At 47.3% G+C, this 18,299-nt stretch overlaps 1 protein-coding gene across 3 annotated transcripts in view; it reads left to right on the top strand.

The window, feature by feature from the left end:
* Positions 1-18,299, top strand: part of Wdr48 (WD repeat domain 48) — a 37,507-nt gene that overhangs the window by 5,638 nt on the left and 13,570 nt on the right. For all 3 annotated transcript variants that reach the window (XM_050141569.1, XM_050141570.1, XM_050141568.1), the window contains 8 exons: positions 7,403-7,543; positions 9,192-9,270; positions 10,062-10,144; positions 10,246-10,375; positions 12,038-12,126; positions 12,606-12,707; positions 15,127-15,351; positions 16,726-16,800. In XM_050141569.1, coding sequence (XP_049997526.1) covers positions 7,403-7,543; positions 9,192-9,270; positions 10,062-10,144; positions 10,246-10,375; positions 12,038-12,126; positions 12,606-12,707; positions 15,127-15,351; positions 16,726-16,800 — 924 coding nt within the window. The remainder of the gene's footprint in view (positions 1-7,402; positions 7,544-9,191; positions 9,271-10,061; positions 10,145-10,245; positions 10,376-12,037; positions 12,127-12,605; positions 12,708-15,126; positions 15,352-16,725; positions 16,801-18,299) is intronic.

Genomic DNA, 18,299 nt, shown 5'->3' with positions numbered 1-18,299 from the left:
ATTATTTATATATATAAGCACTGGGATTCCAGATGTGTGTTATTCGGCCTGGTGTTGATGGTTTCTGGGTATTCTACTGCATTCTTATGCTTTTGTGGCAAGTGAAGCCACTTACTCACTGAGCCATTTCTCCAGCCCTAAAATACTTTTTAAAAGTCAGCTGAAATAGAGTTACAAATAGAAAGTCATTGTGGAACTAGACAGAGGAACAGTTGTGAGATCGTGGTTATAGTTGGCCAGTTTTTCCTGGACTCAACTAGACTAGCCTGCTTTCTAGAAATAGCCTTGCTCAGGAGCTGTGTGATCCTCTTAACAGGTTGTTGTAGTGATAAAATTAGAGTTAGATTGTCTAAGGATGGAGCGTGTAAATTGGGAACTTTGTAGGGTGTAATAATGTTCTCTTTGTAAGATTTGTATTGCACAGGTGTGTTGATTTGTCATGTATCTAGATGTGTTTCGCTGTGAATTTTGTTTTAAATAAATTATATATAAACAGTAAAAACATAAGCAACTAGACAGCGGCACGTGTGCCTCAGTGTCTCAAGAAAGGTGTCCTGACGTGCTGCTGTCTGAAAGATGTGAGAGGATGAGATGAATCGAGTGGCGGGTGGATCCCATGGAGCAGATGTGGACAGTGTTAGCTGACGTGTGTGGAGTGGGCATGTGCTGTTTCGTTGTAGAATTCTTTCCAACGGTACGTAGGCCCCAAGGATTAAAAACTGACCATGGAATAGCCGGGTGGTGGTGGCCCACACCTTTTAATCTCAGCACTTGGGAGGCAGAAGCAGGTGGATCTCTGTGAGTTCAAGACCAGCCTGGTCTACAGAGTGAGTTCCAGGGCATCCAAGGCTACCAAACAAACAGCTGATCATGGTAGCAGTAGGAGAAACACGTTGTGATGATGGTGCTGATGGTTTGAGATGGGGCTCTCTGTGTAGGCCCGGCTGGCCTGAAACTCAGAGGCCTGCCTGTCTCTGCCTTCATGTCTGTGCCACCAGAGAAGCTCTGCATGAGGTGACTGGAAAGGGTTTGGAGGAAAGGCAGTGAGACAGTTTCTAAGCTGTCTAGACCAAGAACACTCCAGTGAGACTATCCAATGAACGTGTCCTGAGGTAGGAATGGCAGCCTGTTCGTGGACAGTAAAGAGGCCTGGGGTTAGGGAAAGAGGAGTAGAAGATGGAGTCAGAGACCCGCGTCCTGTGGTAGTAAGCTGAGTCCTGTGGTAGTAAGCTGAGTGTGGTGAGGAGTAAGTAGCGAGTTGTGAGCAAAGGAGTGTGGCACACACTCCTTCCTCCTCATTGCTGTCCCCTGTGTGTGTGTCTTCAGTCAGCCACAGCTTGAACAGGATAGAAGTGAATTCAGGGACGAGTAACCCACGAACTAAAACCTTGAAGAGTAGAACGGCCACCAGCTCAGATGCGAGAGCACAGGAAGTGTGGAGCTGGGGGGTTGGGGGGCTGGTGTGCTCTCATCTGCTGTCTCAGACACCCAAATAGAAATGAGTTAGTTAGTGCTCAGCCTTGACGAGCCTGAGGAGGGGCAGCTTGTAGGAGCTGATTCTTTCCTTCCACCATGTAAGTCCAGGGGATGGAACTTGGGTCATCAGGTTTGGCACCAAGTGCCTCTACCCACTTAGCCATCTCACCAGCCCTCTGGGTTTAAATGTGCCACCTCCTCAGTCCTCTCTTTTTCTAAAAGTGAATTTTGTTTTTATTCTGTAAGATGGCCATGGCCATTTTTATTTGAAAATTGTTGTGTTGCTGTGGTAGGCTGGTGCCCTTCTCCCTGGTCCTGGTGCATCTGTTGTGCTGTATGGTAAGGATTTTGTGGGTGTGACAAGGTTACAAGTCATGGGAATTATCCCGGGAGCCCTCAAACAGAGGCTTCCCCACCTGGAAATGGAAGGCTGAGGAGATGGGAGATTTGAATGCCAGGCTCTATGGCAAGCCATTGAAGACCATGGGGAAAGCAGGCGAGGGAATGCAGACAGCTGGACGGAGCCGAGATGGACTGACCTCTGCTGACTGACAGCTAATGAAGCAAGGACCCAGGCTACAGTCACAAGGGTGGTAACTTGCATATAGCTGGCACTATTAGGAGGTGTGGCTTTGTTAGAGTGGGTGTGGCCTTATTGGAGGAAGTGTGTCACGGTGGGAGCGGGCTTTGAGGTTTCCTGTGATCCGGATACCACCCAGTGTCTCAGTTGACTTCCTGTAGCCTGCAAGATGTAGCACTCTCAGCTCCAGCACCACATCTGCCTGCTCGCCACCATGCTCCCTTCATGATGATAATGGACTGCACCTCTGAACTGTAAGGGAGCCACCCCAATTAAATGTTTTTCTTTCCATGGTCATGGTGTCTCTTCAGAGCAGTAGAAACCATAAGACAGCCAGCAGCCCCAATGAGTTTGGAAGCATGCTCTCTCTCAGTCTCTACTAAAGAGTGCAGACCTGCTGACTGCTCATTTGAGCCTGTGAGTCCCTTCACAAGATTCACGGGGCGCTCCTAAGCCCAGCCTGGGCTTCGACCTTTAGAAAGGGAAGAATGACGTGCTTTAAGCCATTACGTTTGTGGTCATTTATAACAGTTATGATGGAAATCCTAGCTAGTTTCCTTGAAGCAAGAGATGGTGATGATGAAGCCGGATAATAGTGGTGCACACTTTTAATCCCAGTACTCGAGAGGCAGAGGCAGGTGGATCTCTGTGAGTTCAAGGCCAGCCTGATCTACAGAGTGAGTTCCAGGACAGTCTCCAAAGCTACAGAGAAACCCTGTATCAAAAAAGAAAGAAAAAGGAAGGAAGGGAGGGAGGAAGAAAGGAAGGAAGGAAGGAAGGAAGGAAGGAAGGAAGGAAGGAAGGAAGGAAGGAAGGAAGGAGAAAAGGAGAGAGAGATTGAGATGGTGATGTGAGATGAAATGGGGTAAGGAAAGCCTTTGTTTCATTGGGAACCAGAAATTTGAGATCAGCAGAGGGAGGCGTTCTCTGGTTGGTCTGCAGTAACTGTCGGTGGCCTCGGGGCTGTTGAGGTTTAGATGCTGAGGCAGATGGAGGTGGGTCTCCCACATAGCTGCTGAAGAAATGAGTTAGACAGTGCTTACTATGTGGCATGTTGGGGGGGTCTACTACCCTGCTATTTTTCTCCTATCCTAGTCCCTTTAATTGGCCCTTGCAAAATACATGTTTCTTATTAAAAGTTGCCTTACAAAGCTCACATTGTGTCTGTCTGATTTTGCGGGCAGATGAGAATAGTCAGGTATGACTTCTCCTCTCTGCCTTTGGTTGTCACAATATCATTATAGTGAAGTCACTGTTGCCTGCTAAGGTGTGCCCAGGTCTGCCTCTCTTGGCCTGCTATTACTTCCAGTTAAGCTCTTCCCTTAGAACACCATACCAGGAGGACTTCTGTTCTCTCCCCAGAATCCTCCACCTGGCAACTGGTGCTAATTACTTAGAAGTTGTTGAGTGTTGGATGTCAGGCCTGGGCACATACTGCTCTTGCGGAGACTCCACTTTAGTTCCTAGCACCCATGTCAGGCAGTTCACAGCCACCTGTAACTCCAGCTCCCAGCACCCTCTTCTGCTCTCCATGGACAATGCAGTCACACATGCACAGACTACATGCATATGCCCATAATTAAAATTTTAAAAATCATGAATTAGGTTCTGTTTTTTTCTGTCTTTCTGTATCTAGACATTTTTTTTTCTTTCTTAATAACCACAGTGAGTTGATTGGGGTGGTTCCACTTTCTTGATTCAGGCCTGGCTTCTCCTGAGAATCCCCCTGCTGTGGTCTTGCTTCTCTGGCAGACAGTAATGGAGGCCAGCATATAAGACTAGCATTTGTGCATGGCTAAAGACCTTGGGGGTTTGATATTGTCCCGGACATCTCACAGTAGGAACTGGGGTTCTGCACCAGGCCCCTGTGTTTATTCTTCTCTTCTGAAGGCAGTTTTGAAGGCAGGTTGTCACTGCTGGACTTTAATGTAAAATGTCTTAAGAATCCATACGTTGGGAGGCGGAGGCAGGCAGATCTCTGAGTTTTAGGCCAGCCTGGTCTATAGAGTGAGTTCCAGGACAGCCAGGGCTACACAGAGAAACCCTGTCTTGAGAAAACCAAAACCAAAAAGGAAAAAAACTCTTATAACTTTATAAATTCTCTTTCTCCCTTTAGTGACTGCATAGTGTGTCTGTAGAGTCAGTTTTTAAATATTGGTATTATTACTGTGCTGGAGGGGTCACATGCCATGGCACATGTGGTGGTCAGAGGGTAGCTTTGTGGAGTCACTTCTCTCCTTCCACCTTGACATGGCTCCCAAGGACCAGATTCAGGTTCCAGCTTGTGTGACCAGCACCTTTACCTGACGAGCCGTCTCGCCAGCCCAGTGTATGGCAGTGTAACCTTTTATTATTAAGGACACTTTCTATTGTTCATCATACTACAGTTTATTGGAAAAATGCAGTGGTAGAAGCTGCGTATGGTAGCACTTAATAACAGTACTAGCACTTGAGAAGCTGAGGCAGGAGGATTGATTGGGAGTTCAAGGCCACCCTGGGCTATATAGAAAGTTCCAGTCAAGCCTGGGCTATATGGTGAAATCCTGTCTCAACAAAAGAAAAAATAGGGTTATAAATAGTAAAGGAGGTCTTTTTGGGGGGGGGTGTTTGGGGGTTTTTTTTTGTTTGTTTGTTTGTTTCTCTGTGGCTTTGGAGCCTGTCCTGGAACTAGCTCTGTAGACCAGGCTGGTCTCGAACTCACAGAAAAGGAGGTCTTTTCAAGAGTAAACGGAAAAAAGATGATACAGATTGTGTTAAAGACAGGGATCAGTAAGAAAGTTCCATTGTCCACCAGTGGACAAGAAGGAACAAAGACAGCAGGCACAGCAGTATCCACACAAGGGCGTGAGCCCCACACTTTCCACACAAGGGTGTCTGCAGGCATGAGGACCACACTCTCTGCACACAAGGGTGTCTGCAGGTGTGAGGACCACACTCTGCACACAAGGGTGTCTGCAGGCATGAGGACCACACTCTAAATTGAAAGGGCATTCTAAATGCATAGCAAAGCCAGTGGATGGTCAAAGGACAAAATCCAGAAATGTCACAACACAAGAAGATCCTAGATTAGGGGATGGCCTGGGGTAGGGTAAGGTGTTGGGAGCTATAGGTCCCTCACCCCTTGATTATCTTTGCCTGCCTCAGACCCTTCACCTGCTGGAGTGAACTGAACAAAACAACTTGTTTACTGCTGCTCTGAGCATGAGACCCTGATGGCAGGCTGGTGGGTCTGCAGCTGAAAGATCCCAAGAGCTGGGTGTGGCCAGAGCCCTGCATAAGCTACCCCTGAGCACAATAATCTTGGCATTCCTGTATCAAGAGTGACCCATGTTTCCATCTCCATGTGTCTCTCTGTGTGCCTGTGTATGTTTAAGTCTCTCAGCTCAGTTCCCGGCCGCTCCTGTACTGACAGGAGCTACAGGCAAAGAACCATATTGTAGTACAGACACCCGGGTCTGACAGTGGAGGCCCTCAGCAAGATTGGGAACTAAGGGACCGCTGAGAGATTGCCCATAATTATATAGAAAAGGGGCATTCTTGGCACTCTTGTCTCAAGGATGTCCCAGTGGCCCTGTTTGTCTGTCTGTCTCTGTCTGTGTGTGTATGATTTTATGTAGTAATAGGAGCGGCAGGGCTGCGTCCCCGGCACCCGGCCGCCCGCATGGCTAGCTTATGCCCGAAATAATTACACGGAAACTGTATTATTTTAAACACTGCCTGGCCCGTTATCTGTAGCCTCTTATTGGCTAGCTCTTACATATTAATCTAACCCATTTCTAATAATCTGTGTGTGTAGCCCACGAGGTGGCTTACCAGAGAAGATCTTAACCTGCGTCTCTCTGGAGTGGGAGAATCATGGCGACTCCTCACTCAGCTTCTTTCTCCCAGCATCCTGTTCTGTTTACTCCGCCTACCTAAGGGTTGGCCTATCAAATGGGCCTAGGCAGTTTCTTTATTAATAAGAAATCACTCCCACATCAATTTTAAATGTTCAGCCTAGTTCCTGTAGCGAGTAGAATGCAGGAACGGAACCGGTAGAGTTTTACAGTAAGGTGTCCAGGATAGAGCACAAATGAGGCCGCTTTGAAGGAGACTGAAGGCATAGGCTCAGGAACAGTTGTGCTGGAGGAGCTAAAGGAGGATTTGTGCATGGACATCTACCTTTGGTTTTCTTTTTTCTTTCTTTCTTATTTCGGGATAGGGTTTCTCTGTGTATCTCTAGCTGTCCCAGAACTCACTCTGTAGACCAGGCTGGCCTCAAACTCAAAGATCTGTGTTGAAATAAGAGCGGCGGGGCTGCGTCCCCAACACCCCGGCCGCTTGGCTAGCTCATGCCCGAAATAACAACACACGAACTGTATTCATTTAAAGAACTGCTTGGCCCATGAACTCTAGCCCTTACAGGCTAATTCTCGCACCTGGACTAGCCCATTTCTAATCATCTGTGTAAGCACCCCAAGGTGTGCTTACCGGGAAGATTCTAGCCTCCGTCCATCCTGTCCTGGAGCAGAGCAGAGTCTGACCTCACTTCCTCTTCCGCCCAGCATCCTATTCTGTTTACTCCTCCCACCAATGCTTTAACCTATCAGGGCCAAGCAGTTTCTTTATTGCTCAGCCAATGAAATCAACAGATTGATATGACACTCCCACATCAGATCTGCCTGCCTCTGCCTCCCTGTGTTTTTTCTTTGTCATGCTTGAGGCAGAACCCAGTGCCTTGCGCTTGCCAGCCAATTCTCAGTCAGCCCTCGTATCCAAACTTTCTTCAAGTCTCCCAGGGCTATGTAGGCTTTCACTCTTCCCAGAACTACAGAGTGAGGCAAGGTGGTGCCCTTGAGCTAGGAGCAGTGAGAGCTCCGGCCTAGAAAAGCAGGAAGCTGCTCCACCTGTGCTAGGCTTTGGGAAAAGCTGCTCTGGTGATCTCTCCTCCTGGGCCGCTGGAGAAGGGCACGCTGGGAGAGAGCATTCGGTGCACCAGCCATTGCATAGTCTTCTCAGAATGGAACTACAGGTCTTGTCCTGGCATCTGTCAGCCAGCGATAGGCAAACCAGGGAGGGGTTGGGGGCAGCTTTCTCTTCCCACGTTTCCTCCTTTTCCTGACCGACTGTCCTCCTCAGGGGTACTGGTGGTTGAAGGTTGGTGGAGTGGATTAGACAGATACAGGCAGACAGGAGGCTGGGGAGGTATCCAGGTGCAGCGGCAGTCCTGCTTATCCTGAGCTGGGTTCGAGGTGCCCTGTAATCTTCGTGGAGTAAGATAAAGACAGAAACTGTTAGTTTGCTATTGGAACTAGCCACTAGTAGGCTACACCTCACCATGGCCTGGCTCTTGTTGATGTCTGCCAGGTTTCCTATGTTATTCGAGATGAAGTGGAGAAGTACAATCGCAATGGAGTTAATGCCCTGCAGCTGGACCCAGCACTCAACAGGCTCTTCACCGCAGGGCGCGACTCCATCATCAGAATATGGAGTGTCAATCAGCACAAGGTGAGGCGGCTTGAACCAGTGGCTTTGTCTGGTGGGCTTCTTCTTAAGCTCTGGCTTTAATCTCTGAACACTGAGCTTCATAATATATTCTATGAAGACATTATCCACAGAGTTGTGTAAAGCTGTGAGAAAATGCCTTTATTAACACAGGGTCTCCATAAATTATTTTGCCTTAAGAGTCCCTTGCCACAAAGGAGCAGAAATATTTGGCTGGCGGGGAATGAGCACTTCACAGGATTTTGGTGTCGTTATGAACTTGGAAAGTCTCTTGATAACTGTGCATTTACAGTCCCTCATTCTGTAAGCACGAGGCTCTCAAGGCTAGGGTGTAGCTCGGGTGGCAGGGTGCTTGTCCAGCATGCACGAGGCCCAGGGCTTGATGCTCAGCACTGCAAAACAGATAGTGATGTCTGCAGAAGCCTGAGGAGTGGAAGGAGAGGGCAGCCTTCGTGGTTTCACACCGCCATTAGCCAAGAAGACACTAACATGTTGTAGGGACCTTAATCACTTTTTATAAGGAAATTAAATATTTGTAAAAGTACATAATTCAACATTCTGTTCTATTTTCAGCATCATAATCAAGAGATTTTTCAAATATTTTGACATGCAAAGGGGTCTGCAGTTGAATAGGAGGGAACTCCAGCGTTTGTTTGAGTGTTGCTTAGTGAATGATACAGAGAATGGCACTGGGGAGGGAAAGGAGCATTTACACAACTCTCAACTGTGTGTCTGGTCCCTTGTACTCACAGGCAGTGAACTGGAACTCAGCCTAATCACAGACCCCTGGTGCCAGCACCTGAATTTTTTTTTTTAAGTTTGTGTCTTTTTAGCCAGCCCTACAAACCGGTATTCACTGCAGTCAGGGAGTCATTGGCACAGCTGCCAGATAAGGTTTCTTGCAGTGGACTCAATCTAGCAGGCTGAGTTCTTGAGGAGAAAATAAGAAAAGTGTGTTGCCTTTGCTGTGCTGTAGAAATTCTTTGAATTATAATGTTAACTTTTTGAGAATTTCCAGTATTTTGAACAAATTAAGGGAAAATGCAGATTACCTAGAATCTGGTAGTCTATCTGGCCTACACTCAAACATCTTTTTCCTGGTCTTTATTACAAGTTCTTAGATATGCAAAAGAGCTATTCCCTTGCCCCTGAAGTGTGTAAACTTGCTTGTGTTGGTGTGGGACATAACTTGATATTGTGTCTAAAAGGCTCTGGTAAAAGCCAGGGGGTAGGAGTCTGGCACTGGATTGGGGTGCCGATGCCCTTGCACCTTGTCTCCTCTGAAGGACAAGCAGTTTGGGACTCACCGATAAAAGCCCTTAGGCCAGACTCGAGAACCACAGGTGTGCTGGTGTAAGAAATCCCTACCTGTCCTCCGGCACTCTGTGCCCTGTACCATGCCTAGCCCAGAACTGTCAATTTTGCCACCACAAGGTATAAAACTTAACCTTGGGAACCTAGGCTTTTATTATGGTTAATATCCTGAAACAAGCTTGCTTATTAAATCAGCAAGTCTCTGGAAGCATCGCCTGTTTAGGGGAGTGTCACTCTAGTTAATTTAAGTTGGTATCACATTAACTGAAGAATCTGAGCTTGGTTCTACTTTATCATGATTGTGCTCTCTGTTGTAAACTCTGGTTTTTCGTTTCAGCAAGATCCATACATAGCATCCATGGAGCACCACACCGACTGGGTGAATGATGTCGTGCTCTGTTGCAATGGGAAAACATGTAAGTGCTTCTCGGGCTTCTTGAATTTTTAAATTCTGTTTATATGACTTTCATTCTTTATGTAAGTCTGTATGTGTGCAGGTTTGTATGCGTGTGGACACCAGAGGTGGGTATCAGGTGTCATCTTCCATGATGCATCTCTCACTGATCTTAGAGTTCACTGATTGCTAGATTAGCTAACTCCTGAGCTCCTGGAATCTGCTGCTTTCACCCCCCACCCCTCTCCAGCATTGAAGTTATAAGAGGTTCAGGTGTGTGCTTCCACACCTAGTTTTTTATGTGGGTGTTGGCAGTGCCTAATGCCTACACAGGAGGCGCTTACTTGGTGCCATGCCCCAGCCCCTGTAAGACTTTTCACTGACACCAACATACATGCAGAAAAGTGCACACATACTGAAACCACAGTGAGATATAGCAGGATTACCAGAGGCCTCCTTGTGCCATTCCAGACCTTCCTTTTAGCTGGTCAGCATGAGCACACATTAGTTTGACACAAATTTGAACTATAGATAAATAGAACTCTATACTATATATAATTTTTTTAGCCTTAGTATTACGTTTTTGTTATTTTGATGAGTTCCATTTCTTGGTTTTGCAGTCTGAATTTCTCAATTAAATTAAGGACTTATACCTGGGAGATTAGAACAGTTTGTTCTGTATAATTAAAACCAGTATAATTAAAAGCAATACTCTTTGTGTGTGTGTGTGTTTGTGGTAGCATCACTTAGCTGTTAAGTGGCCCAAAGCTCAAGCCCCTCTAGTAAGTCCTTGCTCGACTCTGTCTCTTGTAGTAATATCTGCCTCCTCTGACACGACGGTCAAAGTGTGGAATGCACACAAAGGATTCTGCATGTCCACACTCAGGACACACAAGGTAATGTCCACGGTTCAGTCTTCCTGTCGTGTTGGGAGCTCAGTTCTTTGTGGGACTCGTGTTCTTACAGCATAGATCATAGTGTGTCTTTTCTGTTATAGGACTATGTAAAGGCCTTAGCATATGCCAAGGATAAAGAGCTGGTAGCATCGGCTGGATTGGACAGACAAATATTCCTTTGGGATGTGAATACTCTGACAGCATTGACTGCCTCAAATAACACTGTCACAAGTAAGGTGTTTGAAAAACATTTTTGAAAGTGATCTAAGTTGTCATAAAGAATGTTATACAACATCTTGGATACGTTTGCGTCAAGATGGTGGCTCATATTTTGAGAGTACTTCTGCATACAGCTTCTAGCCCCCAGAATTGTGATTGAACTAGGAGATAGCCCATCGCTGCGCTGTAGACTGAGTAGCTTCTCCAGATGGAACCTGACTATTCCATGTGTATTTCTTAGCTACATAGCTATGGTGTAAGTCCCTGCGGGCAGAAGAATCTGTCTTGTCACACCGTATACCTCCATAGTGCTGCTGCCCCAGACACACACGGCCAGTGTTCTGAAGGCGATAGTTGGCAGTGCAGGCTCTTTTCTGACTTCAGAGTCTTACTGTATTCATGAGCTTTTCATGGCCAAGATGAGAGATACCCAGAAGAGAATGTTCCCATACCAGCTGAGAAGTCTGTTCAGAGCAGCCTGAAAGAATCCAGCAGTTCTAGAAAAGCCCAGTAAGACTCAGGTGCTTCTAGAGAGATGTAGATGTGTTCATTGTGGCTGTTTGATAAACTTCGAGGTCAGGCTTACACAGATCTTTTGACTTGAAGTTCGATACTACAATAGCCCAGCCTATGGAAGCCTCTAGACTGAATGTCTGAGGACTTCCTATGGGAGCAGAGTTTGGCCTAACTTCGACCAGAGGAGGTGTTGAAGACACAGACTCAGACAGCGAGGTTTCTGCGCTGTATGGTCTCAGCTTATGTTACTCCAGGGCTCCCATGGCTTGGCTGAGATAGTTACAGTGTGACCAAGTCTGCAGGGAAGACCCCTAGAGAGACTGCGTTTACAACCTGTTCAGTGTTGGTTTTCCCAGTAGTGTGGATCTAAAGGGGCTCTGCCCCTTCTTCCCTTGGGGTTTTTTGTTTGGTGGTTTTATTTTGTTTTTCGGGGATCCAGCAGGTAGGCCTGCCTGGTCTGTCCTAGGCCTCTCTTTGTAAGGCCTGCCTCTAAGGTACACAGGAATAGAAACTTGGCCTTAGTGAACATAGATCCTGCCATAGCTGGGCTTACTTAGATTGTAAGGGAGGCTGTCACTCAGGTTTATGAGTGTAGAACCCATGCTAATCATAGTTACCTTTGTTGAAATACTTATAAGCAGGCATTTCTAAACCTCTCACCTGTGCTTGCTTCTTGGGCCACTGGGTGTGTATTTGTGAGCCGGTTACCATGGAAACACTTTTGCTTTGGCTTCCAAATCAAAGGGTATGGACATGATTCTGGCTAAAAGTGTTGCTTTAGATTTTGGGGGTTTGGGTTTTTATTTTTTTTAATCTGATTTATGTATGAAATGGTGTCATTTTGCATTTCTTTGAATAACAGTGGCTTTGGAACAAGTCAGGCCCGTCTTTGGAAATACACTGCTTTTATGTGGGTCAGTTTTAAATGGCAGTACAGTTCCACTTGACAGATATTGAACACTACACATACGCAAATCCAGAAAAACAAATGTTGATGATAATACTGTTATTTGGAATTATCTCTAGTATACATAGATTTCACGTCCTTAAAGTGTTTGTGAAGTTTCTGGGTCAAATGTATAAGCTTGTGATCTTTGCTGACAAGTTGCTGAACACCTGGTCACTTTGTTAATACTCAACTCCTTTTATCCTCAATAGCGTCTTCCTTAAGTGGAAACAAAGATTCCATTTATAGCCTGGCCATGAACCAGCTGGGAACAATCATTGTATCAGGGTCCACTGAAAAGGTAAGGATGGCCTGGCTAGTGTCTCTGAACCTAAGAAAATGAAGTCCCTTAAAAACATGCCCAGAGCTGGGTGAGGTAGCATGCGGTAGTCCCAGCACTCGGGAGGCTGAGGCAGGAAGATTTTGCTTGAGTACAGAAATTCACAACCAACCTAGACAGTACAACCAATTCCTGTCTCAAAAGATGCTAAAGAATAAAATAATAAAGACAGTGATTTTGTCCAGTGGATGATGAAAGAAGTGTTATTTGTATACATCAGAGTGTAACTGCGCAACTGCTGTACGTGGCGTGGGGAGATGACTGTGATTTTTGGCCTTAGAAAGGTGTCCTTAAGCTTAGCAGCCTTGGACAGCATACACTGGCTGCAGCAGTGTTTCCTCCTTAGAATTAATAGTTGACATTTGATATGAAAGTCAGCTGTTTTCAGAAGCTGGCTGTATCTGTGTTCGGTTTGTATAATACTCTATAAACACTGGCAGGTTCTAAGAGTGTGGGATCCGAGAACCTGCGCGAAGCTCATGAAGCTGAAAGGGCACACGGACAACGTGAAGGCGCTGCTGCTGAACAGGGACGGCACTCAGGTAGGCACGCTTTCAGGCCCAGCTGATGGTTCTAGCGGAAGTTCCTCTGTCTGCATGATTGGAGAGGCTGACCTGAACCATAATCTGCATGTGTAATTTATATCCTAATTTTTGGTCTGTAGATTACTAAATTGTGGCTCAGTGGTCAGCGTCTTGTTGCTCTTGCAGAGTACTGGAGTTCTATTCCCAGCACACAGGTCCAGTGGTTCATAGCCCTCTGTAATTCTAGCTCTGGGGGGATCAGGTTCCCTCTTCTGGCCTCCGTGGGCACTGCACACAGATGACATATACTCACACAGATACACATACATCTAAAAATAAAGTAAATCTTTAAAAAATAAAAAGCTAAGTTGAAAGCTACCAAGTTCAGTCCTAATGCAGCTGTAACTGCATGGAGGCCACCACAGCTGAAGTGCCGACCTTGTAGGCAGGAGGAAGCCTTGCTGTCAAAGCCTTGGCCTGCCTGTTAGTGGAGGGTCTCTGTTGTCTGGCTTGGGCAGTTGCCTTGTTGTTGTTTGTGTTGTCTATAGGTTTAAGTCTCCAGCAGTGGCTAGAAGGCCTAAAGCTCTTCCTAGCCACTGCAGTCTGGGTCCTGTGTCCTCTTTGTAATATATAATGTTCTTCTGTATGGGGCGGTTTAACTGTCGGGTGGAGATCCCTTAAAGTCAGCTGTATTTGCTATTGACCAGTAATGTTAGTGGGGCTTGGTTCTAAAAGCTACCAGTTCACTCTTAGGGTGGGTCACCCGCAGGGTTCTTCTGGTAATTCAAGTTTCAGACCTAACTTAGGGGTCTGGGATCATGTCAGGCAACTTTTCCACTAGTAGCCAGGTCCTCTACACATAGGCCCCTCCTACTGCTGTCATTGGGAGACAGGAATGTCTGGTTTAATAGTGTTGCATTTGTCTGAAATAATTTCTTGTTGGATATCTCACATTCTTAGCCAGTGGAAGGAAAGAGGTAAAAATGAAGGGTGGGAACTGTTTATGGGTCCTGCCAGCTCCTATAGGACAGGGAGTGTCACCAGGGACCTTGAGGAGGAGGGTGCTTACAGCACTGGGCATCCCTGAGCCCGCCTCGTGCTGGGTGTCGGTGGCTCTTTATTAGCAGGTTGTGTTTTTCCTGTGGCTTGCTCACCTTGTAACCGCAGAGTGCTGGCTGCTGTTGCGATTGTTCTGTGTTGTGTGTTCATGTGACCCAACCTCTGCCACCATGCAGTCTGCATCTGGTAACTAACTGTTGCACATCTTCAGTGTCTGGACTTCCAGAGCACCACTTTGCCAGACCTTGCTGTCTGTGGGCATATGTTCTAGGATCTGAAGGATTGGAGCTTTCCTGAGAGATTGGCCGTGTCAGAGTAGCATCTTCTGCCCTAGCAAGCCCTCCTTAGCTCTATCCCAAAGAATGTCTGAGTCCTCCCATACCCAGGTTGGATCAGTCATCCCCTTGTGAACTAGTTGGAAGAGGTAACTAAGTTTCTGGTGCTCCTGGCAGTTGGTGAGGGAGTCTTCTCACCACATGTAATTCACCTGCCCACAGTCTCACAGGCTCCTCAAGTCAAGAGGTGGAGCAGTTACGTTAACAATCTACCCCACCCATCTATTTAAGAACCACCAAGTCTGGGCCACAGCTGCCTCCTCTGAAGCTATTGCTTAGTCACGTCCTCCAGCACCAGCAATTGCTTTGTCCTTTCCCAGGGAAATTAAGTTTTTATGCTTTCTACAAGTTGTCACAGCAACCAGTTAGGAATACTGAGCATGCCCAGTATGGCTGTGGGATGACTCAGTCAGCCTGTTTCTGTCTAACTCAGTGTACTCATCCCTAATCTGTGTGCCTCCAACTTGTCTGTAGTTGATTCTCCTGGACCTTGAGAATGTTCAGAACTACTAGTGTTGACTCACAACTCATGTGAGAATCGTTCAGAATCACAGGAGTCAGTGCCGTCCTTGGCTAGACCTTGTTTCTGGTTCCTGTCTGATCCACAAGAAATCCAGAGCCATGAGCAAGAGGGTGGGACAGAACTGTGACACAAGATCCCAAAAGGCTCTGGCCAGAGCACTGCCGTCAGCCGTAGAGCATGGGACTTTCCCAGGAAACCTGCTGGGCATCGTTGGACCTGCTGTGGTCCTGCCTCCATGGTCTGGGTGGGACCCGAGAGTTTACATTTTAATAAGTTCTCAGGAATGGTGTTATGCTGAGTTCCCTACCCCCTTGCCTTCAGCTGCTGTCCAACTCTGTCTACCTCAGTAACTGAGCATCCAAACACAACTCACCTTAGGGTTTACAGAATCAGCAGGCGCTGGCTAAAGAGGACTAGGGCAGGTCCCTCAGGTGTCCCTGATGGAGCGTGCACGCTGTCTGTGGTCATTTTGGACTGGCATGCTCCTGGGAGCACCCTCACCTTGTTTCTCTGTTCACAGTGCCTCTCTGGGAGTTCTGACGGGACAATTCGCCTGTGGTCCCTTGGCCAACAGAGATGTATAGCAACATACCGAGTACACGATGAAGGCGTTTGGGCCCTCCAAGTCAACGATGCCTTCACACATGTGTACTCTGGAGGACGGGACAGGAAGATTTACTGCACAGACCTAAGAAACCCTGACATTCGGGTGCTGATTTGTGAAGAAAAGGCACCAGTTCTCAAGGTGTGTTGAGTTTTCCAGTTTTCCAGCTGAGGTTGTGACCTTGGTTAGGCCTATGTGGCAGAATCTGCACTACGCACTGACCAGACATGGGGGTGGGAAGACCCTCCATCCTCAACAGGGTAGGAAAGTGTCTCAATATAGACCCTCAGGCCAGCGAGGCGGCAAACTAACTTTGGGGCACACCTCTGGCACATGGATGGATGGCTTCCTGCTGGGAACTAAATCCTGATGATACCATGTCAGCCATGCTGCTGAGTTCTCCTGCCCTCCCTAAGGGGAGGGACATGAGCAGACAGAAAAAGAGGCACGGACAACAAGGTTCCAGCCTCTGCAGTGAGGAAAGGAAGAGCCGTGCAGGAGGAGAGCCCACAAGGCTTAGAGTGGGCAGGAGACGTGATCTGGGTGGTGCCTTGATGACCAGCAAACCATCCTCTGGGGAGCAGAGCATTAAGGCTGTGGAGGTAGCAAGCGTGAAAGAGCCTCTTCCCTGTGAGCATTGCAGGTGTGGGGACACACACCGAGTAGAAATGTCTCCTGCCCCTCCCGCTGCAGTCTCCTGCTGTAGGAAGAAGGGTGGTTCTGTTTAGTGTAAATAGACATCTTACGTGTACGACATTCTGAAGGGACCAGAGCGCATGTGCTGATGGGATCCGGTGAGCCCCTTCCTGAGCAAGGGCTAATTTCGCATTTGGTGTGTTGTTAGGATTTTTTTTTTCTACAAACAGTCTCAAAAAAGGAAGAAATTGATTTGCCTTTAAGGGAAGAATGTAAGCCAAGCCTGGTGGCCATCCAAGGCTAGCTTTAAGGGCATAACAAGAGCCTGTCTCAGAAAATTGTGTACGTGTGCATGCACACACACACAATATAAAAACTGGAATAGCAGAAACAGTGTTGCTTTAGCTCCAGAAAGCCCTCATCATTTTGAGTGTGTCCACTTAGGTCCCTACAGTTAATCTAAATTGAAATCTTGAGCCTGTCCACAGTGGTACCTGTCTATATACCAGCTGTTGCAGGAGGCTTCTGAGTTCAAAACCAGCCTGGCTGATGTAGTGAGATTCTAAAAATATCTAACTGTGTACGTGTACACAGGCATGAGTGGATAGCTGTATGTAGCTCACTGGTGCGAGGGATACTTGTCTGCCCTAACATAACATAAGTCTTACGAGACTCTCTCGTTACCAGACTGAACTTTGGTGGAGACCTCCTTCCCTGTGCGTTTGTAGCTCACTGCTAGAAGCCTGTGCAGGCACTGTTTAGTTGTTGACTGAGGAGTTGGTAGGTACTCCTGGTGTCTCACCAGGCTAATAGCTCATCTCTGGGATAACAGCAGAGGCATGAGCTCTTGGCAAAGAAGACTTTGTGTTTGGCTTTCAGATGGAGCTTGACAGATCAGCAGATCCCCCTCCTGCAGTCTGGGTTGCAACAACAAAGTCCACAGTAAACAAGTGGGTAAGTGTGTGACCGTGCTGTGGTGAGTCTGTAGGCGTGGTTGGTTTGCTATCCCAGATACGCCAGTTAGCAGCAGCAGAGACTCTGTGTGGCCTTGTTAATGTGCCTCTGTGAATTCAGGCGTAATCCCTGAGAGTGAGAGTAACCCTGAAATTTCCTGGATGACATTAAACTTCTTTTTCTGTCACCAGCTAGGCTATGTGCTTGCTGTGCTTTGCAGAGACTGTTGCCTGATTGCAGCTGTCCGTGTTAGACGGTGCTGGCCTCTAAGCTGCACCTGAGAGTGGCTGTGCAGTGGTGCACAGCTATAGCCCAGCACTTGGGACTGACAGGAGGGAATGCTGCACAGTCAAGGCCAGCCTGGGCTGTATAGCAAGACGCTGGCTGTTTCAGTTAAACACAAAAGGAATGAAGTAGGCAGACCATATACCCATTTTTCTAAGGGTAATAGAGCAGGAAGTTGGCTTCTGACTCATGTCCTGTCTTCATGGCATGGAGAGCAGGGGTAGAAGGAGATCGGGCAGCCAAGTCTAAGTGAAGGAGTTGAGCTGCCTTGCATAGCTGACTCTGGGAGCTAGTGGAAAGGGTTTATGCGCAGATCAGCTACCTTGCTTGTGGGCCTGTTCTTCTGCCCATCAGTGATAGTCTTCGCTGGAACACAGCCCTGCTTGGGGCTTAGTTACTATTCTGTTGCTGTGATAAACACCAGGGCAGCTTAGAGCAGAAGGCATTTAATTGGAAGCTTACTTAGTTTCAAGAGGTTAGTCCATGACTATTATCTTGGTTAGGGTTTCTATTGCTTAGAGGAGACACCATGACCATGGCAACTCTTGTTTGTTTGTTTGAGTTTTTTGTTTTGTTTTGTTTTTTTAGTTTGGTTTTTTGAGACATGGTTTCTCTGTCCTAGAACTCATGTTGTAGACCAGGCTGGCCTCAAACTCACAAAGATCCATCTGCCTCTGCCTCCCGAGTGTTAGGATTAAAGGTGTGCGCCACCACCGCCCGGCTACCATGGCAACTCTTATGTATTTCATTGGAGTGGCTCACTGGCAGTTTCAGAGGTCACTATCATCTGGAGGGGGAGAGGCAATGTGCAGGCGGGCATGGTCCTGGCTCCATCTTCATCAGAAGGCCACGGGGTGTGGACTGTCACTGAGCATGGCTTGACAAGGTGTGCCTCCACAGTGACACACTTCCTCCAACAAAGCCACACCTAATAGTGCTCTCCCTGTGAGTTTATTGGGGGCCAGTTGTGGCAGGGAATGTGGTGCCAGGCAGGTGTGGCACATGTGGCTGAGAGTGCACATCTGGTCTAAAAGTTGAAGGCAGAGAGAGTGGGCCTAGCGTGGGCTTTGGAAACTTCAAGGCCCACCCCCCGTGACACTTATACTCAAACAAAGCCACACTTCCTAATTCTTCTTAAAGAGTTCCACTAACTGAGGACCATGCGTTCAAATACATGAGCGTATGGAGAACATTCTCATTCAGACCAGCACAGG

The sequence above is a fragment of the Alexandromys fortis genome, unplaced genomic scaffold (genome assembly GCF_014885135.2).
Source record: "Alexandromys fortis isolate MF-2015 unplaced genomic scaffold, M_Fortis_MF-2015_v1.1 scaffold_44, whole genome shotgun sequence".
In the NCBI taxonomy this organism is placed as follows: Eukaryota; Metazoa; Chordata; class Mammalia; order Rodentia; family Cricetidae; genus Alexandromys; species Alexandromys fortis.
This window is presented reverse-complemented; position numbering and strand designations above follow the sequence as displayed.